A 22,120-nucleotide genomic window follows, 5' to 3' on the forward strand; every position below is an offset into this window, starting at 1 on the left:
GAGAAACAGTTAAATTTGCCTGTATGCATTGAGATTTTGGTTTCCAGATTAGCGTTTAAAGAAAAATTATGTCATTGGGTCTCCTAATAGAACAAATGATTAGATTCGGTTAAAATCGTTGAATAAAAGGAAGAAAATCCTGTTTCAACAATTGATTTGGGATTTATTGATTATTTTACTTCAAGAAAAATCACTTTTCATTTACGGAAGAGAAATTTCTACAATAAAACCCATGGGATCTACTTACGCACTATCTTAGTTGTGTTGTTCAAAATGTTGTCTATTTGGCTTAACATATTTACCATATACTGTATTAAAAACGCCTCAAATCTTCTGGTCCATATGTTTACATGTCATAAAATAACAATGTAAATAAAATATTGCACATTGCACTAATCAATATATGGAAAAAAATTGGGTTAATAAGATTAATTCATATATACATAAAGCAAATGCCTATTTCTTCAAAAAGCTGAAACTAATAAGAACTTTCACATAATATCTACAAAATGACCAACTGATATGGATATATTCTTAACAGCTGCAACATCCAAATAAGACTTACAAATCATTTTTAAGATCTTAAAGAAAAAAATGTCATGTAATATCTTGTTTAAGATATTAGAATTTTTCGATACTTTCCTGCTTTAGTTTAAAGTGCATATCGTTATAAACGAAGGAAATAACTTTCAAATAAGACACTACTTGGCACTGTCTATATTTTGTAAAAACAAGCACATTATTTCCTTGTCATATAATTAAATAAAGTATTAATTTGTACGGTTTTTTTGCTAGATTTATTGGTGTGCGCACATTTGCTTCGGGCAGTTTTGCTCTTATAGTCGTCCCAGACTTCTTTTTGCATGTCGAAAGGCAGCTCTTTGAACACATCCGGATCAACGTCCGCAGGACACTCGATTTTAACAGAAGAGTTTGCTTCCGATGAAGAGCTTTCTGATGAAAATAGCTTAATACGCTTAGGATTTGGTTCCACGGGTATTTCACTATTCAGCTCTCGAGGTGGTTTTACATTTTTGAATAGAAAAGCAGTCAACGTGTTTGTTTCACTCGGTTTATCCACGAACTTTGAAAATGACAGTCCTAAACCAATAATACTGAACATTTTCGCTTTGTCGACAGTTTTCCAAAATAGGCTCATAGCAACTTGAATTATTTGCTCTTCGTTACATGGCGGAATATTTATGTTGGATTGTCTTGTTTCTCTGGCACCTCCTTGTGGATGCGTTTTATCTAATTTTCTCACTACGATTTTTAATACTTTAGGAACTCTTCCGTCTTCGTTGACGATTGTGAGCAGACGTTTCAGGAGTACTCGGAACTTGAGTTCCACTTCTTTCGGTTGAGTGAGCTTGCAAGCATCTTCCAGGCCAATACTTTGCGGCTTCCCACTTCTTTTTACAGCCGTATTGTCTATACCCACACTGAGATTTAGTAGACTCAGGGCTTTTTCTGGATCAAAAATATTTGCTAGTTGGCTTCTACTACAGTTTTGTAAGTCTTCAACGCTGTTTATAGATATTGTTCTCAAGGCTTCGGCAGTTACTTGTCCAATCCACGGAACGTTTTGGACGCTTCCCAAGCTAAGGATCAATTCCGATGCACTATTAGGATACACTACAGTCTGCTTGTTGGGTTTGTTTTTGGAGCCAACTACTTTGGCTAGAATCTTATTGTGAGCTATTCCCGCACAAGTAGTAAGTTGAAGCTTTTCAAATATCGTATTCCTAATTTCTTGTGCGATTTGAGATCCGATGCGAATCCGTCGCTCACATCCACAGTCACATGAAATCGCATTTTTATCTCCAAATGAGTATCCCACTACCGTAACGTCGTTCTCAGCTCTTTTACTCACTAAATCTGTTATATCAATAAAATTTTCATCCAGCCCCAACCTTTCAACCAGGTGTGAGAATTCTTGTAAAAGCTCTGAAACATTCTGAGAAGCATGTCTGTAATCATACAAATCTTCACCATTCACCAGCACTAATTGGGGGCATAACTTCTTTGACTCTCCAACCGACATGCACTTTTTAATTCCATATTCTCTAGCAATATAGTTGCTGGTAACTACCATATTTTTTTGTCTTATTCCTAACGGCTTATCTTTTAAGTTGGGCTCTTTCAGCATTTCAACTTGAGCGTAAAAACAGTCTATGTCTATATGTACAATGGTCCTCGAGTGGTCATCCATATTCCTTATGTAAAAAAAGATATGTATCAAAATAAGGTTTACCATTGCCGTCTTTTCACAAATATGTATAGGATATACTGAGATATAGAGAAAATACCTGTGTTTAAGTTAATGGCTGTAACAGAGTTCGTTTCGCTGCTATCTATTCACTTTCCGATGGTTGGAGATGAGCTTTGCATCAAACAAAGCGATGGAACAATATTGCTAAATATTCCAATAGCAAATTAAAAATTATAATTTTTAAGGTAAAATCTTAGTAAATTACTTGGTACATTTTTGAGAATACACTATTTTAAAACACTTACCCATTTAAAATTAAAACAAAATGGTTGCAATGCTAGATTTACCCACCTATTAAATATTGGATATTAAAATCATTCATATGAGAAAACAGAAATTGTAAAAACCAACAAAACAGCCTGAAACGGCCTGAAACCTACTCAACATCAACATCAGCTGTTAAGAATAAATAAACAAATAATGAGGTTATGTCCCCATTCCACATCAATTATCTAATTCAAGTATCTGGACAGAGACAAGACTTGTCTCTGATCTGGAACGGACTCTATGCACGATAAAAGTGAGGCAAAATAAAAATGTAGGCAGCCCTCAGTCCTGAGGAGTGAATGTCTCTTTCTATATCATTGACATATGAGATTTGCTGTAATTTTGGTTTTCTTTTAAACAATTACAGAATGATAGTTCAGTTATTGCCGAAAATATAACAAAATTGAACTCTCTTAAATATTTCAGGTATAGAAAATAAGAATTACAACTCCCTGTTGGTCCAACCAATGAATGTGTCCTTTATGCAAATACGAAGATAATTTGTAAATCTAAAATCTGAAAGTCACGGACATTTTGGAGAAGAGTATGAAATAGCTCCACTCGAAGCATCACTAAAATGCGATTATGCCATTAAAGTGCATGCCAGTGGATTTGTAAACGTCGAAGGGAAAGATACAATAAAAAGGTGGATAATTATCAGTAAACATAGGCGAATATTTTGAACAAAAAAAATTTCGTAAAGGGAAAGCTAGTGGTGTGAGTCAAATACAAGTTACAAGTATAGAGATATAAGAACAATTCAAATAAATACGGAAATATTGAAATTCATTTAAATATACTCCTCCTTCCAGTAGCACTAAATGTAAGTTTAAAACTGCGCGCCATAGACTAGAGCTGTCGGGATTTGCGCCCACATAAACGTTGGGTCTACTACTAGACGCGAGTGATTTAATTCAATCTGTGTTGTTTATTTTGAGATGATTAGCTGAAAGGTTTCTATTTCTATATGTTTTCTATTGTTTCTATTAGTTTTGTCATAACTGAGGATATGTGAAATGTTTCCGAATTATTATTATTATCATCATTTTTATCGGATAAAATCCAATTAATCAACTAGAGGCTCACAAACAGTTCACAAAACAACAAAAAAACAAATCACTAAAATAAATTTGACGTGCTGTACTTGTATTTATCTTATCTATCTTACCTTATATATTTATTTATCTTTTATGTGCTTGTAGAGTATGTGGCTTGTAGTCAGTCTGCGATCTAGACGCATTCGACCTACATTCCACAGACGGTTTAGGGGACATTCTTAGGGGATTCACACAAGTTTAGTTCCCGATGTTCTTTTGAGTTGTGATAATTTCTCTGCGCCCGGTTGATCCTGGTTAAAAGTGAATCAACTAAAAGTGTTGGTGTTGAAATAACGAACTAACCATGGAAGGTGGCACACTGATATTCTGTATTAGATACAAACACCGAGAAGAAGTTGTTGAATTATCCGAATATAACACAGTTGGTAAGTTCTTAGATTCAAAGATTCTTGTTAGGGATACGTATCCTTTGAAAGAGTAGACCATGCCAAAGTAGTCAAAAAATCTAACGAGAACATCAAAAATAAAGACATGTAGAACCATTATCAGGCCAGTGATTGCATATGGATGCGAGACATGGACCAAAGCAAACTAAGAAAAATTGAGACGCTTTGAACGAAGGATTCTCTGAAAAGTTTTTGGACCCTCCATGGTGCGATTACTGACCACCCAATATTGTATTGGAACTAATGTCGAAATTCAAGAACTTTACAATTACGTAGATATTGTCCAAGAGATTATAAAGCCCGTGTCTCATGCATCCGTTTATACGATGGTACGATGGTACGAAAAAGCTGGATGATAATGATATGTTTCCTACTTTTTCAGTAGGCACATACCATATCAGGGTTGGCTTGATTTTTTTCAAGAAACTTTATATTTCCACTCAAAAAATATAAAACAGACCACAAATAATTCTAAGAAATGAAAAGGCAAAATGAGCAAGAAGGCTCGTTTTTACAACATTCCAGAGATAATTCAATGGCCTTTATTCGAAGTTTCTCAAGAACCATTCGAGCCACAGAATTCGTTTTGGCATCGTTGGATAGAGAATGGAAAACTCGATTCAGTCGTAACAACGTGAGTGAGGAAATTCGAAGGCTCGATGCGACCGTTTTTCGCGAAGGACTGTATCCAGGTCTCAATAGATCAATGGCTTTCTTGACTTCCGAGTTCTCGATACATCTAAAACTTGAGTTTGTGGCAAATATGGCCTTAGCTATTTGTTTGTCAATAAGATGTTTTTCCCCTGCTGAAGTTCGCCTAATGAAATTGGACATTGAGGGTTGGCTTTCACGTTTCTTTCTCTTGGAAGCCGAATCGGTAGTTGTTTGCGTGTAAGATGATGGAGATTCTGGAGGTGAGTTGGAGCTTGTCGACGGAAATGTAAAGGAGGACGAAGAACTTCCAGTCTCAAAAAAGTTGGGCGGAAGATCGATGTTTGCATTTGTTGTTGTGCCTTGTTTGTTTTGTTGCCTCTTACAAACGGCACGGTGTGCCTTCAGTCTTTGTACTACGCCTTGAATCTCTTTCTTACACTGTTTGCAAGTGGCTCTGCATCCTGACTAGAAGAGGTGGTTTTGATGTAAAACTGCCAAATACTGTCTTCTTTTCTTCCAGCCATTGCGTTCTTTTCAAACTGACTTTTTATTATTACACAAACACAAAAAATCTACACAATTTTCAACATTAGCCTCTCTTGAAATTTTGTGACGAAATGAATAAGACCAAAGAAAGGCGACGGCATTTATAGATTACGCCGGGCAAAACGCGGTCGAACAAGTATTGAATCGGTTCAACTTAGCTTGAATCTTCTCGGCAACAATTGCAATGACTTTAAAACAGCTAGTTAAGCGGATTTATCAATTGATTTAATAAAAATAAAAAAAATCATGATTTTTTTGATTAATTTAAATAAATCAGTGATTTTTTATTTTTTTAATAAAAATCAATTTTTGCCCAACACTGTACCATATATTTTAAAAACAATACAGCTATAATCATGTTACGACTAGATTAATATGACCAACAAATCACAAGATTATAACTTTTCATGACTTTTATGAAATGGCAAAAATGCCGCCATAAAAACTTCATTATTTGGTAGATTGAAGTGGCCGACGAAATACAGTTTTAACCAGACCAGTTTTTTTGTTTTATTTCCTTTCCGTTCAGAAATTAGTTGATCCTATAGTTTAAGAATAATTTTTTCATGGGTTTTCCATACTGGTAAACTAGGTACTAAAAATTATATCCCGTGCTGCCATCGTCAGTTAACTAAAGCCTAATATGGTTGTTTGTTTTTAGGGGATCTGAAGTTAGAAATCCAACGAATGTTCAATGTGGAAACAACAAAGCAGGATATTATCGGCTGGTCTGCTACTCCAGAAAGCGATCAGTATATATTACGCACGTGTGCTACAGATGAATTTAATAATTTAGTGGTTACTGAATCCATCTCATTTGATACTGACTCAGATATTCGTTATTCAAACACCGAGGCTTTTGCAATGGATGATAGACAAACTGAATCTATTCCAATCTCATCCGATACTGATCCAGATATTCGTTATTCGAACACTGAGGTTTCTGCAGTGGATGATGATGAAACTGATTTTGTGGGTAAGAATTAAAGAGAAGAAGATTAAAATTTTATCCAACCGAGTGGATAAAATGAAGATTGTATGTTATAGTTTTTGGTTTGGATTAAGGTGGGATGTCCCCACGTCAGGTCAGATATGCACATAAATCTGAGAATCTATCTGTCTATCACATAATACACTGGATAAATCAGTATCTTGTGCAATGATTCTGAACAGTTTTTTATATCACGACTCACTTTTAGGGATTTTAAAATTTAACGGAACAAACTAATCTCTCTAGTTATCTCTCAACTAGTGGCCTGGCCGGATCTTGATATTCACTGGACTTTTAGGTTTGAGGCCATGTAAAAAGCAAAGTTTATTATACTCCAGGGTTAACGAGAGATGATTTAGTTTGACGAATCCAGCAAGCTTGCAATAAATTCACTAGTTAGACGATGTCGCAAATGTGTTGAAGTGGGTGTACCATATTTTGAACAGTTTTTTTTTGACTTGATACACCACCGATTGAATTTGTGATTTTATTATGTTACAGTTTCATTGCTTGATTGTCAGCCATTTTTAATTTTTTACTGGAAAACGCTGAGTTTTAATAAATTCAATGGAAACGTTTATCCTAATGAAGAATCCAAAGGTTGTTTTTATTCTATGAAAAAGCTGCCGCATGTTTTTTTTTCTTTAAAAACATTCGTTAATCTGTTTTTTTGCGAAATGTGCTCCCTCGATGGCAGTTATCGCTTGCAAAAAGTTTTCGCTGTGGAATTTAGACCACCCTGTTTATCTTTATTTATAGTATGGATCCTTATTAGAAGTTAATAATAAGAAATTTGACCTTGATCTTGTTTTTGGCAAGTTGTTTTTTTTTTCATTTCATTTTAAGCGATACTATTTCACGATGTTAACGTAAGTATATAGTAAATAGGTAATTTTTAAATTGACTTAATTTTACTCGTTATGAAAAAATGCAACATACTTCTGTAAAATTTGGGGGCACATTTCAAAAATTTTCGGGCACCCCAAAGATCAGTCGCACAGTGGTTGAGAATCACTGATCTGGTGTATTTTGTGATAGTTGGATGGATAGTAGGTGAAACTGATACGCAAAATAAGGATGAGACACTTTCAGCGACAATGAGGAATTGGTTATTCGAACTTCCGATATCGAATATGTATATGGATTTTTAATCATTTTTTTTTTCATTACTAATGTCGAGGTCGATAAAAAGTTTAAAAATAAGGAAATTTAAAATTGTTGTGCTACTGAACTGGTTGGCCCCCTCTATACATAAGTTTTGTAAAAACCCTGGTGAAAAATGTGAGTTGTTCCGAAAAGTATCCATCTGATGCAAACAAAATGGACAACAAATATATTTGAAAAATTTCTAAATTTTACTCTGAAGTTGTTAGCAACAATTCACTTGTGGGCAATAACAAGATGCTTAAGTTACCGGTTCTATTGTGTCATCATTTGCCTAGTTTAATTTATTTTTAGATGAACTAAATGTAATTTTTAAATAAAAAAAATATATTATTAAAATATGAAATTATAAAAAAAATGTTTTAAAATAAATTTAGCAAACAATATTGTCTATTTCAGGTCTTGAATTGAAAGCTATCAGACGATTAAGGCAACATTTACCAAAAGATTTCCCAATGAAGTTTCATGCAATGTGTTTTAGTGATGTACTTGCTTTTGTGAGGGACTTACCCGAGGTAAGTTTTTATTTTGCTCATTATCATTCAATACGTTGATAATATTTTTGTTGTTAGTCACGTTTTGCTAATTTAACTGAATCATACCAACGTTGGCGTTAATTTTAATGTGTATATGTATTTTATTTCAGAAAAAAGCGTTATTGCTGTACGTTCATAATTCCAAAGACATATTTTCTAGAGCATTTCTTAAACATCTATATAATGAAGAACTAAACTCGATTATAAGAAATACTTGTTTCGTTATCGGTTGGGACGTTGAAGATAATACACTGCATAATGCATTGATTCGTGTCCTGAACCATAATGCGAAACTGTCTACAATGTCTCATTTAATCATGGATAAAGTTGGATCAGCTATATGCCTTCTTCCAGAAGACAACGATATTTCACTTATCTGTTGCCTCAGGGGCAACGTTAGTGAATCTTCTTTAATTTCAAGCTTTAAAAACGTTCAACAAGTGTGCGATGATTACCATATCACGAGTATGATAGATACTTACACAGGTACACAGACAGGTATGTACATTTATAATGCCCTGTATCATGTTTAATAATTGTGATAATTTTGATTAAAATGATGAGTATTTGTTAGATTGATCCTAAGTTGGATTCTTTTCTTGAACTGATGTTCACTGTTACATAAATCATTGAAACAAGCAATGTTTTCAAATAACTTTTTGAAAAAATCTTAAAAATTACATCCATGTTTTGCAAACAGCCTACGGTTATGTGTAACTTAAAGAATGTGTTCAAAATTATTACGGTTAAAATTCAACACACTGTTTTGCTCGACACAACCACTATTATTAAAGGCAAAGAATTGGCAAAAATTTCAAAAGATAATAAATTTGTGTGGCAGCCAGCATGTCAAGATTTTTTCTACAAGGTCGTTGGATGACTGTTAATTTTAATTAAAAATGGAAAAAAACCTGTTTGAAAATGGTGTTTGCTTCAATGCCTTTTAACTAAATTGGCCCCCCAATTAAGAAAGAAAAAACTTATTTATACACTCTATATAAATAATTGCAATTGAATTAAGGAAGCTAAAATTCTGTTTTTTAGACCCAGAGCTCGCAGCAATTTCAAGTCTCCAAAAAAAGCTTCCGTCTGGAATATCTGTTACAATCCGACACTGTAGCTTGAGCGACGCCATTAATTCTATATGTACTGGTCCTATCGATGAGGTGAGAAATTAGACCAATATAATCAAAGATATATATATACATGATATATGTTTCACAAGGCTCACGGTTGGAATCTCGAAATCCATAAGCGATTCAAAGTCGCTTAAATTGGGTCAAATAATTCTTTTTGAGTCTATTTGAAGGGCAATTGAAATCTATTGATACATTCTCAGCGAATTTTTTATTCGTTATAAAATAGCGATATCTTTTTTATCAGTTTTTATATAGATTATTGAATTTTTGTCTTTCTAGATAAAAAGTTGATGGTGCATGCCGAAAATCGAAACGTCGGATTAGAAATATGCTTTCGTCATTTTGTAGAAGGGAAAAAGTCGACATGAGAGTGTATAAATTGTTTGATTATCTCTTCCAATAGCCTCAGAAAAAGAGCAAAACATGTTCTCCAAATGTCGGTTTTTTCTCGGCTACTTCGAAGCTACTCAGACTTTTCCAGATCTTTAGAACGGCATTTGTCAGGCAACATTGCTCCAATCTAAACGAACTCGGCTCCTGTGGTTTTCGGGATTCTAATAGTGAGGCTCGTAAAACGGGCAGCAGCCTCTTTTTAAAATAACGTTAATTATGACTTTGGACAAGCAGCAGTAAATTTAAGATTGCTTGCATTAATTAAGTTTTAAGGCTATTTCATACGGTTGAAATGATTTGTTTCTTATAGTGAATTTTCTCCTAATCTCATTATAGTTTACACAAAATTACTCTTTGATGTAATCCAGTGGCCAGTGGTTGTCCTAATTTTTCACCAAATTTTAACTACCGTTTGAGCTAAAATGCGTAAATCGACAAACGAAATAGTCACAACAATGAATTTTACATTAGTTATTATTAATCCACAGAAATTAAAAAAAAGAGTTTTTAAACTAGTTTGTGCGTGACGAACTTTTGGGCAAATTTTCTGAAAACCATTCCTAGCAGTTTAGTCGCTTTAATGCTTGTGATCCTAAAGTCGAAACAATTACTATTTTATTTTTTGTGATGAATATAATTATTATTCGCCTTTTTTTTATTGTAGCGAAAAGCTTTATTGCTGTTTCTGCACAATTCTGAACAACCATTTTCACAAATGTTTTCACTGAGTTTAAAAAACGAAAAAGTATCTGCTATTTTGAGAAAACACTTCTTGGTGATAGGATGGGATGTGGAAAACACTGATTACCATGATGCCTTAAAGAGTGCCTTACGTGTTCACACAGGTTTAGAATATATGTCAGATTTTGTCAGTAAAAAAGCTGCAATTGCATCGATCCTTCTTCCGGTCAGCAATACTATATCTACATTTACGTGCCTTCGTGGAAACATGACATCGAAAGGTTTGATAGAAAATTTAAAACAAGTTGTAATTGCACTGACGACAGCAATTAAAGAGGAAAACGAATTGATCGCAATTCAAAACAGTAAGTCTAGTGAGAATGACGTGAGTCCGGAGAAAATGCAGAAAATGTGGGCAGATATGCTTGGAGATAGAGACTATGATGCATTTTATTTCAACGAACATGAACTTTTAAAACAAAAAATCGCCTTTGCACTTGGGCTATCTCTAACAGATACTGGATATGATTCGAAGAGCCAGGAAAAAATTGAATCACTTTACGAAGTGATTAAAGAGCAAAGCAGTAAGTACCTAATCGTAATATTAAGTGTAAGGATTATAGTTTAAAAAAAATAATTTCCTTTTTGTACAAGCGCTTATACATTGGAATTGCTCTAGACAGTACACATGTTTCTGTTTAAAATCGACTTCAGATGGTAAATTGTTAAATTTCAGCAAAATAATATGGTTTTTCTCGGCATCGTACAGTGTTTGTAGACTTTCAAGCTGAAGTGCCACAGCATTAATTCTTTTGGTCAAAGTTTTATGCAACTTTTTTCCGAGCTCCTATAAGTTTTAACCTTATGCAAAAATGCTTTATGCAAAAACATTAAGTTGTTGTAAAGGTTTGAATTAGCAAAAACATTAATTGTTGAAAAGGTAGCATTTGCTAAGCTTTCAAGAATCCGGCAGCGGCTTCAATAACTTCAACATCTGTAGAGGATGGTAAAAATATCAAGTTGCTGCTGGCATTAGTTTGAAAGATTTAACTAAACTGTAAAAACTTTGATTTTGAGATAGGCATGTACTAAGGAAGGAACAATCAAAATTCTAGGAAAGTTCTATACATTGAGCATCTGAAGGTCCAAGTCTTCTAGATATAGTGAATATATCAAACTGCTACTTGCACTAGTTCGGAAGATGGTATTTTTTTAAGGAGAGAGCGCAGTTTTCTAAAAATGTCAATTTGAAACTGATATTTACCTATAAAGCTGGAAACATTTTTATTAATATTTCTGCATTTGTGGTGCCAAGTGTCTCCAAAAGATGGTTCAAAGATCAAAATTTCTACTAGTTTTAGTTTGCAAACTGCTAATTTAAAGAAGAGCTAGCGCAGTTGAGAAACAAAACTTTTATTTTTTTAAATCATTGGTCCTAAAAAAAATTTTTCAAAAAAAATAGCGCTGAATTTTATATGAATGTATACATTACTTATGGAACTCACTGTATAATAAAATATATTACTTTTAGGGTTAATAGCTGAATTTAAGGACCATATAGAAATAGCATTTGTATTCAACTGCTTAGTGCCTCTAAACGGCGCAAAAATTAAAAAAGCGGAAAAAGACCCCAATTATAATCCAAAATCAGATTTTAGTCCTGTCCCAGTATTTATACTCAGAAAGTGCAGAAATAGTGAAAAGCCCTGCAGGATAATTATTGACATTGATGAGCGAGTATATAGTAGCTGGGCTAACTATCTGACAAAGAACAAGCATCCGGAATGCAGAATGATTTTTCCACGAAATGGCAGGTTAGTGGTTTTCTTGGAAAACATTTTTAGTGATCGTTTTATAGAAAAATAACACGAAGGTTGAGAAGGGATTCAGGTCAAAAATCGATTACAACTATCGTAAAGAAAAAAATCAGTTTGTTCCCACATTTTTTTCGTAAGAATTTCTGCAACTAATTGCTTTTTGTACAAAAGGCCAGTGGAAATTATGCAGGGTGATTCATAAACCTAAACCAGTACAGTACAGAACCAACGTCCTATTTTTGAAATAATTTTTTGTTCAAAGTGAGAATTTAACTCGCCGAGTCTTCAGCTGGCGAAATAATCGTGTGTCGAAATCTGCTAATCTACATGGTGTGAAAGCAAAACACCTCCGATATGAACTTCAAATTAATGTTTGGTGTGGTGAACTAAATTTAATGTTACACATACAGGGTGAAAAGTTTATAATTTAATGTCGGCAAAATAGCTAGCAAGTAGCGCTCTCAAATGCGGAACTCAATATATGATATTAAAATTTCGCTTTCTGGGTCAAAACGACTCAAATATCCCCACTTATGTTTTGATGAATGAATCGAATTTTCAAGTCTGTATCCAACGATGCCAAAACGAATTATGCTGCTCAAATGGGGCTTGAGAAACTTAAGAAAAAACAACGCAAATCTAAAGCTTTTTCAAATCAAGACTTTTTTGAGAAAACTGCTAAGATTTTCTTACCGATGGTTCGTTCACTCACTAAAAAAGCCATTTATTCTCTCTGGAATGAAGGAAAAAGAAGCTTTCTTGCTCATTTTGCTTCCGAGAAATGAAGTAAAACATCACCCCCCTCCCCCTGACTTAACAGTGTAGTAAATTCATTCAAAAATTAATGTAAAACATTGTACAAAATCTATTTGAAAACCCCCTGTTGATTGCGGAAATTTAAATAGATAACATGTTTGGAGAATCAGATCATGCTATCGAGTTCTCATCATCAGCATGTTTTCTAGTTCTCCATTCCAGATTAGGGTTTCTAGATAATATGTTCGTCTTATTTGAGATTACTGTATGACTTGATACTAGTTGTTTTCTATCCCTGAAACTACTTTCTAAATAAGTTTTGTGTGAAATTTGAGAAAGAGGGCTGTGCCCACTCTAACACGCCGGACTAAAAACATAGCTTAAATATCATAATATGCTAATAATCCCCGAATAATATCAGACTTTCATTTTTCACTCACGATATTGATTGCTAAACTAAAGTATTCCCGTTTTTACTTTAAAGCGGATGATGATACGCTGTTAAATTCAGAATTTGAGATTCTCAGAAATACCAAAATTCATTGTAGGTACCAAGTCGGAGATTATATATTACAAGAGAAAATGTCTCCCGCATATGGATTTGATGTTACGGCTCTCAAAGTTGCTGATGGCGTTGCAAGTGCGGCGGGATTAGCTTCTGGAGCTATAGCGATAACTGCAAGTATAGCAGCCTTACCAGTGGTTGCTCCTTCTGTCTTAATTGGTGCAGGAGTAGCTGGGGTTGGTGCCGGAGTGTGGGCTATAGGGAGAAGTGCTTATTTACTCTATGACCGAGCGACGCATTCACAGGTTAGTGTGGTTAAATTTGTTCAATTTTGAGTGAACGTGTTTACTCTCTATTGCTAATTATTAAAGAAATGGAGAACGTTTTATTAAATCGGTAGTAAATTTGGACTTTCAGATAACTATCTACCAAATTTAGCTAGTGGGTAATTAGGTTTACTTTCCAAGTAAGCCTTATTCTAATAAAAACAAAACGGTAAATCATTACTCAAAAACCTTTTTATTGTTTAGAAAGTTTAAAATTTGTTAAATTTTAGTAAGCATGATAAAAATCTGTCTGACTAATTTAGATCTGTTTTAATGCCCTTTTAGACAATGAGTGTTAAAAATTCGGAAGCACGTGCAGCATACTTAAATCTGGTGGCTGGAACGTTAGGAATTTGTGGCGTTGGATCAAACGTCTTAATATCTCAACTCGTGTCAAGAGGCGTGAACATTGGGCAGGTAATTATGTAATTATGCAAATGGTATCAATATAAAAAAGTAATTTACACATCCAAATAAATAATTTTCATCAGTTTAATTATTTCTACTCTTTAACACCTGAAAGGAGCTTAATCATTGTGTTTGCGTCTATAGGATATTATATGCACGTCGCAAACTTTTTACTTCATTGTGGGTAATACATTTTCAGGCCGGAGCGTTCGCTGCCAACACAATTGGAGTTTTAAATATTTCTGCAGGAGGCGTTAGTATGATTAATTCGGGGTATGAACTATGTGACCAGTTGATCAATGGCGATCAAGCACCTTCAACACTTGTATGGCTTCAATTTGCATCGTCGGTACTATTCTTTGGGCATGCAGTGTATAGCTTCAAGGGTGCTCAGACAATTATCGAAGAGACTCAAACGAAAGTGTTGCAAGATTATGAAAATTCATTGAGAAGCAATAGGCACAGGTTAGTACGAGTAGTGTTTTAATGATTCAAACACAGCCCAAATAATGTCAAGAAGCTTAAATGTATGTATAAAGATTAATCTACCAATCATACAAAATAAAACACGAATCCTTTTACAAAATTTGTGAACTGATAACATTCAAACGCCTGCTTTTGAAACCTAAAAACCTCACATCTCACTGAAAACACTCACAGAAAATCAGCTTCAATATCGGCCGTAGAGATGACCTCCATTTCTCCAAAGCACAAGATTTGACACCCAAATCTTCCCAGATGACCTTTATAGTCCTGAGTACTGAAATATTCGATAAAACAAACCTCTCTTTGAAGAACAGCTGAATTGAAACATACCTAGACTAGACATTTTAAGCACGGCATTGATGATTGAACATTTTTTTCAGGAAAACATTTAATAAATTGGTGCGACAGACTATGAGCGATCATTCAGATGGTGCTAGTGGCAGGGCCGAAGTAATATCGACAATTCGAAATATTGAAAATAAAAACGAAGTATTCGCTGCGTTGACCCGAAATCAGAAAAGGCTAACCAAAAGTGGAATACGATATTCGGCTGGTGATGGTGAAATAACGTTCAATGGAATGGCGGTTGACATGAATCAGTTTATTGGATTAAATCATAAACAATCTGAAATATATTTAAATAATTTAGCACAGGATATTACAAGTAATCAACCGTCAATCAATTCGTCGAGTAATATTAATGGCGATAATGTTACGTTGACTAATACCGTCAATAGTTTGCTCCGAACTATTCAAATAGATTCATCTCAAGTGGATATCAGTAATTTGGTAAGAGTAGTATCAAACTTGTTGTCATTTTGTAACGAACCTGTTAAAAATATGGTAGTGAAAGCTGTAGATCAAAGCGTAAAATTCATCATGAAGCATCTATCTGAAGATATTATCAAGTTGATCGACACAATAATTCCCAAAAATAATCAACTTTCTGAATATTTCCGAATAGGAATTTCCTTTTTTAGTCAAAAAGTAGACGAGATGGAGAAAAATTATGAAATGTTTCAAAAGACTAGCGAAGAAAAGTACAACAATCCGTTATTCAGAATACTAAGCCCTGTGAAAGTTAAGCGTATTGTGCAAATTTTTGAGTTCATTGTTCAGAATAGCTATTCGGGTAAGTGGCTCTGTGAGGCAGTGCTGAATGAAATGTCCAAATTTATCAGTGCTTGGATAACGCGAAAAGTTTTCGAATATACAGAGAAGACCGAGAAAGAAGAAAACCGTAGAAAATATTCCGCTTCATATAAGCCTCAAATAATTGATTGCAATATTTGTGGGGGGCAATATTTCAGTGATTCTTGAACTAAATCACAAATATATCGAAATTTTAACTTTCGCGATGCAATTTGTTTACTATGTTTATAGGTTTCACCTAAAAATTGAGATCTAAATCTCTCTAAACCAAAATTTCTGCTATTTTCAAAATAGCAAAAAATGGCACACACACATTTTCAAATAGTTCCCGTATATTATAATTTGCGCCTACCATTTGCACTATGATTTTTGCCATTTTATTAGCACTTCGATAAAACTTACTTTAATGGGAATTTTATAAGAACTGATATAACGTATAATACAAAAAATTAAATTAGCAGTTTTAACTCATATAATCTGCATGATTAGGAACAAATTTAGGACAAGCATGTTATCAGCCGATATTCGCAACTTCCTATTAAAAGAGTGAGAACGCTGTCCAAGTTATTTGATTAAATTTATCTGAAAAATAAATTCCTCATTTCAAATACATTTTTAAAAATTAAACCACAGCAGTCAAGCATTTAATTATTAACGGATTAATAATTATTGATATAACAACAAGGAACAGTCGCGAGAAAAAACATTAAATTTTGAAACATTGGTGCTATGCAGGTGATATTTAGATTTAGATTTTGATTAGATAGTTTGATTATTTTTGGGTCACAATTCTCACAAAATATTGATATGTAGACAACCAAAGTCCAAGCAAAACTCTTCACATAGGATCTTCTCAGTAATACACCGATAATCGGATCGGCTCATTGAGGAGGCTGAAATATCACAAAAAAAACAAAAACCTTTATCTTCTAGAAGTTTTAAAATTATACTTCTTGTTTGAGTCGTAACAGTATAATTACAGCAAATTGCGTATTATTTTCTGTATTGTATTAATTAACTGTATGTATTATGTATTATAACTGTAATTAATTGTATTTTCTGTACAGTATGTATTATGTATATGAAGAAAGTAAATGTTATTCTATTTTGATGTATTGATTTTATTAAGCACATCACCAGTTATGTTTATCTAAACTTAGCTATTTTACCAAGTCTTAGCTTCTAAAAAATCAATACATTTTTCTTATACCTATGCTTTTATTGTTTTTTCTGTTTTTGTATTTAATTTATTTATATATTTGTTGCGATTTATTTTACTTCTTAATAAGTGTTCTTGTTTATAGCTTATCACGTTTACTTATTAATTTACAATTTCAGCACATGTATTTTCAATTAAACTTTTAATCATGAATTATTTGTTTAATTTTATATTTGAAAAAAGCAATACCAATATTTTTAGAGCATGTTGTGCAAATAAACCAAACGGATTCGGATCTAACAATTTTTATTGTCAACGATCGTTTAGTATTTATTCATCATCGTTTTATTGTTATCAGGGGCGGTTTGACTTTACTTATCATCAGCAATCGACTGCATAATTTTGTAGAATTGTCTTTTTCATTAAAGCAAAGAAGGATAAAGAGTAAATTCAAACTTGTGAATAAAAGTGTGCCCACTTGCAATCTGTCAACAGAAAAGATGGAATAAAAAGAAATCGTCTAGCGTGTGTTGAACCTCAATGGACCCCAGGAAAGGAAGCGTAAAAATAAATATATTCGTATTTAAAATGTAACTAAGATTAGCCATAAGCAAACCCACTAAAACGAGAAGTTTACGCACAAACTATTTTGTCATTGCTTTTTTGCAATTTATGACTAGCTTTGTATTTTATTTTTTCGATATAGTGTACCTGCAGTAAAACCTAATAATCTTGTATCGTTATATAATACTTTAACAAAATCGATCGTGAACAAGTAAATTGAACACATGCAAGATTCAAGGTTGCGTTTCGTTGATATCATCTGATATCAATCTACCATTAACAAAAAGACGATATGTAATTTCTTTATGGCCTGGGCCTGGTGCTGGTGCACTTCGAAGAGTAGCGTTCGAATTTGCTAGTTGAAAGTTCATTTCTGTTCCATCTTCTACGAAGTTCCGTTCGACGTCAACAGTTTGCCCGTTTACCCATATCTCTAGTGTATGTTTTTCTAAAAATTTTCGGGGATTTACTCAATGAGATGATTGATGATCAAATCGTGATTTCAAATTGCGTGCAATCAAACGGTCAAAAGTGCAGCGCTACTAATATTGTTTTCACTTAATTAATTGTTAAAAAATGGGGAGTAATAAAAATTTTAAACTCATTCATTTGGTTACCAGAAGCAAACTACCCATAGTATACCAATTGCTTTCAAGTAGGTTATTACACCATCGAACGGAGGTTATTGCAATATTTTTACATACTAGTCATCGTGGACTTATATTCGCAATTTGATTTGAGCACAGCGAATAATTTGTGAATTTTCGTCGAAGAACGACATTTTCTTCAGCATGCTTAGATGGCATATGCTTAGATGGCTTCTGATAATAAAAACTATTTTCAACAAAGGTATCTTTTACCAAAAACCACCGCATAACGTTTTCCATTTGCGACCGTGCTCCAGGATTTAATAGAGTCCAGCTGCTTTTCCATAAATTTATCGATAGGTTTACCATCGACCCATAAGGAGTAAGAAAATGCGAATGGTGGTATAGGGTCAACTCTGAGCTCACATTTTGCTTCTTGCTTACCGATGGTAAATTTTATGTCACCAACCAACTTAAACATCCATTCTTTGCGCAATACTTCCTTAAATCAAGTTCCGTGCAGTAATGGGAATTAGTGCTTTAGTTCATATTGACCAACTCACTGTTCCGTCTAATCTTAATACTCTTTTACCAGTTGTTGTGCCATGCTCGAATTCCACCACATGAATACCATCAATTAATGGTATACTCCAATATGCCACAAGGTCTGCTCGATCTTGGGATGATGATTTTGCAATGGTTTTATATTCGGTCATTTCTAGTTGGAAGTAAATATATAAGACTTAGGCTTTAATTAAAATAAACAAGTAACCACTGCTATCGATAAGTTGATATTTGAACATAATTTCTAGTCTGCAGGTGTGGAAAATTAAATGCTGTAAATGACGAAAATTTCTAATAATTGACTCGCAAAGAATTAATTATAAGAGATTAAAAAATGAAGCACCAAAAATCCATTGCAAAATAGTTATTTATTCAGACAGGAAACATTTTTGTATAGTCAGTATTAGCATTTGCAGTGATTGCCAACTGTAAATATTTTAAATGCTCCTGATTTTCTTTTAGTTTCTGTTGTAAGTATAGAGAATATTCTTTTATGCTTCTAATAACAATCTGCTTGTTATCTATCGAATCCCTTAGAGTGATCACTTTTAGTAATAAATTTATTAGAACTGAAAATAAAAATAACAGCAACTGCCGAAAATAGGTGGAATGTTCTGGAAAGAGCATATAAAAATATATGAACAACAGAACTGGTCGAACGAGATTAGATTTCGAGTCTAGTCTAGTAACAGACGATTTTTTTCTCTCCTGAGCTTGTCAGGGCAGCTAATTTTTTCTTTAATCCCAAAACGGCTGGAACTTGTGCCGTACAGGTTCTAAATTAATTCTTAGTGCAAGGCGATCATAATAGAACTTTGTGCCTAGAAGTTGTAATTTATTTACCGCGTTTCCAACATCCAACGTCTCAACACGCATGCAATCACTCCCGATCCATTCTTGGACCGTTTCTGCGCATAAAGCTACAGTTTGCCCCAAGCTTTTTGGCAGTGACGCAATTATTGTAGAACTTTTTCGATTACGTACGTGTCTTTCATCAAAATGTTACAATTCGAGGAAGTAAAGAAGAATATTAAAGTAATTGATTCGATTTCTTGGCGAGTTTTGGTATTTTTTCCAAGTTATTATTTTATCAATTTTTCGATACCTACATTTTCTATTTATGTGCGTTATTTTGGGGTACAGAAAATGTATAAAGCCGGTATTACACTATACGCACTTTCACAGATTTATCCGCCAATAAAGTGGGATTTTTATTGGAAGTCGCTTCTTGGCCGTTCTCGACTTTATAGGTATACACTTGGTATTGTTATCAGAATAAGTTGGTGCAATTTATTAATTAATCCCTCGTTAAGCAGATATTAGATAATGGAAAATTATAATTAAATGCAAATTCAATCAGACACCTACATACCTACACTTACCAATATAGAAATAAAAAATGTATGGAGCACAAATGCTTTGGACACAATGGAAACGTCTACTACTTCCTCATGGAAATTTCAGTAATCGATGTATTGATTGGCCTTTCTTTATTTATTTTATGAACGTCTAGATTTATAATTCATTTGCAGTGGTTTTAAACGGAAAGAATCGCCGAATGTATTGTATTTATACTGTCGTTGCTAAGGGCAACAGCTACAAACTGGCAGATGTCAATTTAATGCTCATCAGCCACAGACTGTTGTGACACAATTATACTCTTAATTGCGTTTGTTCCTGAATTAAACTGCACAAAACAGAGCTGCACGAATTTTACAGCTCGGTGACGTTCTTGAATTATTCTGTTATCAAATAGTCCATGCGATAAAATTGCCAAAAAAGTTTAATGCAGTTTAACCATAGATAAGAGAAGAGTTAAATCACGTTAATCAAAAACTTTTAACTGTCAAATCGTTAGGTTGAAGGCTACAGTATAAATTGGAAAAACTTGAATAAAATGCCTTCCCAGAACGATTTGCGCTCTATCGACGAAATACCATTGCCGTACCAAAGCATATTTAGTCAATATCCCTGTTTTAACGTTGTCCAATCAGCTGTCCTGGATCAGGCATTGAATACAGGTACGTTTATCAACTATTTAAACTTTGAAATGTGCATTCAATCTGCCTGAAACACATCCTATATCTACAGGGTGGTCCAATTGCTACGACCACTATTGCTATCTTCTAAACAGTACGAATTATAAGTTCCGTGAACTCAGACAAGTCAAAAGTCGTCAAATTTGATGACAAATAAATATTTCGAGATCCTGATTTTGCAAACTTTTTAGCACGCGAACTAGTTTTTTGCAAATAAATCTAAAAATGATAGTAGTAGAGAACAAAAATTGTTCTAGATTTTGGGCAAGATTTTATTAGTTTTTAAAGCTCTACGCATTGATACTAAATTTTACAAAATAGCACTGTTAGATTATGAGATATCGACACTAACTCCCAGATTTTTTCTAGTTCTTTTAAATGCATACCATGTGATTGATTTGGCGACGTTTTGGCCGACAAATTGATCACTCAGGTTTTTTGTCTAGATAATAAAAATGCGAAACTGGATTTGAGTTGAAAGTTATACAGGGTGTCCCGTAAGCTCATGATGAAAAGGGTACTGCGATATTCTTTGGACCAAAAGAAGACGATCTGACCTAACTTTTATTAACATAAAATGTCTGGCTCCTCTGCTATTGATAGTCAAAGTTCTTCAAAAAATTTATATTTTTTGAAATATCGGGAGAATGGTACGATGTATTTTAGTCAAACTCGCAGTGAATTTGTTCTTATGTAAGACTCATATTTTGATGAAACAATCGAGTTCAGCCGTTTTGGACAAGTGGTGAATTCTTGAGTGTCGTGGTACAAAAACTACCGGAACTTTTTATTTGGTGCAGGGAATCAACTCATTTTTTTAGGCTGATGCACTAATCATTTGTTCATAATTTTGTGCTCTTTGTAAAATCTTGTAGCATTCATAGCTTTAGAGAAAAAAATATTTCTGTTACCTTGCCACTTAACAATGTCAGACGTTAACTGCAAATATCGTGATACCAGGCATCAAATAATTGTCAATCAATCTCACACATTCGTTTTGAATAATCTTTTCTAATGAAGAAGTGACCGACATGGTCAAAGTATTACGGTTTTGCGAAGACAATTTGCGTGAAATCGTACGCCTTTACGCGGCGCATATTTGCAGTAAATGTCTAGCATTGCTAAGTGACTAGAAAACAGACATATTTTTTGTACGCAAAAGCTATGAATGCTACAAGATTTTACAAAGTGCACGCAATTGTGAACAAATGATTAGTGCATCAACCTAAAAAAAATGAGTTGATTTCATCCTCCAACTAAAAAGTTCTGGTAGTTTTTGTACCACAACACTCAAGAATTCACCACTGATCCAAAACGGCTGAACTCGACTGTTTCATCAAAATATGAGTCTTACATAAGAACAAATTCACTGCGAGTTTAATTAAAATACATCGTACCATTCACCCGATATTTCGAAAAGGATAAATTTTTTGAAAAACTTTAACCATCAATAGCAGAGGAGCCAGACATTTGTTGTTAATAAAAGTTAGGTCAGATCGTCTTCGTTTGGTCCAGAGAATATCGCAGTACCCTTTTGATCATGAGCTTACGGAACACCCTGTATGTAGATAAATGCGAGTCGTCTGTGCAACACTGACACCCACTATTTT

General features: G+C 33.8%; 4 protein-coding genes across 8 annotated transcripts in view; 2 read left to right on the top strand and 2 right to left on the bottom strand.

Annotated features, from left to right (window-relative positions):
* Positions 1–702: 702 nt before the first annotated feature.
* LOC109540611 (DNA polymerase iota) lies at positions 703–3,657 on the bottom strand. 2 transcript variants are annotated; one of them, XM_019909043.2, is made up of 3 exons: positions 2,564–3,657; positions 2,310–2,416; positions 703–2,216 (listed from the first exon to the last, which is right to left on the bottom strand). In XM_019909043.2, the coding sequence occupies exon 3, from the start codon at positions 2,210–2,212 to the stop codon at positions 740–742; it is 1,473 nt and encodes a 490-aa protein (XP_019764602.2). In that variant the 5' UTR covers positions 2,213–2,216; positions 2,310–2,416; positions 2,564–3,657; the 3' UTR covers positions 703–739. The 2 variants fall into 2 exon arrangements, with proteins under 2 accessions (XP_019764602.2, XP_019764601.2); XM_019909042.2 differs by having other exon boundaries at positions 2,518–3,657.
* On the top strand, positions 3,426–16,708 carry LOC109540647. 2 transcript variants are annotated; one of them, XM_048667575.1, is made up of 12 exons: positions 3,426–3,492; positions 3,742–4,022; positions 5,905–6,219; positions 7,798–7,913; positions 8,045–8,432; positions 8,979–9,100; positions 10,131–10,731; positions 11,679–11,961; positions 13,269–13,530; positions 13,837–13,968; positions 14,159–14,424; positions 14,826–16,708. In XM_048667575.1, the coding sequence occupies exons 2-12, from the start codon at positions 3,941–3,943 to the stop codon at positions 15,763–15,765; spliced, it is 3,507 nt and encodes a 1,168-aa protein (XP_048523532.1). In that variant the 5' UTR covers positions 3,426–3,492; positions 3,742–3,940; the 3' UTR covers positions 15,766–16,708. The 2 variants fall into 2 exon arrangements, with proteins under 2 accessions (XP_048523532.1, XP_048523533.1); XM_048667576.1 differs by having other exon boundaries at positions 8,045–8,420.
* A 680-nt stretch (positions 16,709–17,388) lies between these two features.
* Positions 17,389–20,283, bottom strand: LOC109540648 (fas apoptotic inhibitory molecule 1). 3 transcript variants are annotated; one of them, XM_048667578.1, is made up of 4 exons: positions 19,844–20,283; positions 18,471–18,625; positions 18,181–18,409; positions 17,389–17,768 (listed from the first exon to the last, which is right to left on the bottom strand). In XM_048667578.1, the coding sequence occupies exons 2-4, from the start codon at positions 18,621–18,623 to the stop codon at positions 17,554–17,556; spliced, it is 597 nt and encodes a 198-aa protein (XP_048523535.1). In that variant the 5' UTR covers positions 18,624–18,625; positions 19,844–20,283; the 3' UTR covers positions 17,389–17,553. The 3 variants fall into 3 exon arrangements, with proteins under 3 accessions (XP_048523535.1, XP_019764644.2, XP_048523536.1); XM_019909085.2 differs by having other exon boundaries at positions 19,854–20,280; XM_048667579.1 differs by lacking the exon at positions 19,844–20,283 and adding an exon at positions 19,315–19,404.
* An 85-nt stretch (positions 20,284–20,368) lies between these two features.
* Positions 20,369–22,120, top strand: part of LOC109540596 (probable ATP-dependent DNA helicase HFM1) — a 9,982-nt gene continuing 8,230 nt past the window's right edge. Inside the window, exon 1 of the mRNA XM_048667260.1 lies at positions 20,369–20,492. Within this exon, the coding sequence (XP_048523217.1) occupies positions 20,369–20,492 (124 nt within the window). The remainder of the gene's footprint in view (positions 20,493–22,120) is intronic.

This window comes from Dendroctonus ponderosae, unplaced genomic scaffold (genome assembly GCF_020466585.1).
Source record: "Dendroctonus ponderosae isolate FM_Combo_2020 unplaced genomic scaffold, Dpon_F_20191213v2 Dpon_F_20191213_6, whole genome shotgun sequence".
Taxonomy (NCBI): Eukaryota; Metazoa; Arthropoda; class Insecta; order Coleoptera; family Curculionidae; genus Dendroctonus; species Dendroctonus ponderosae.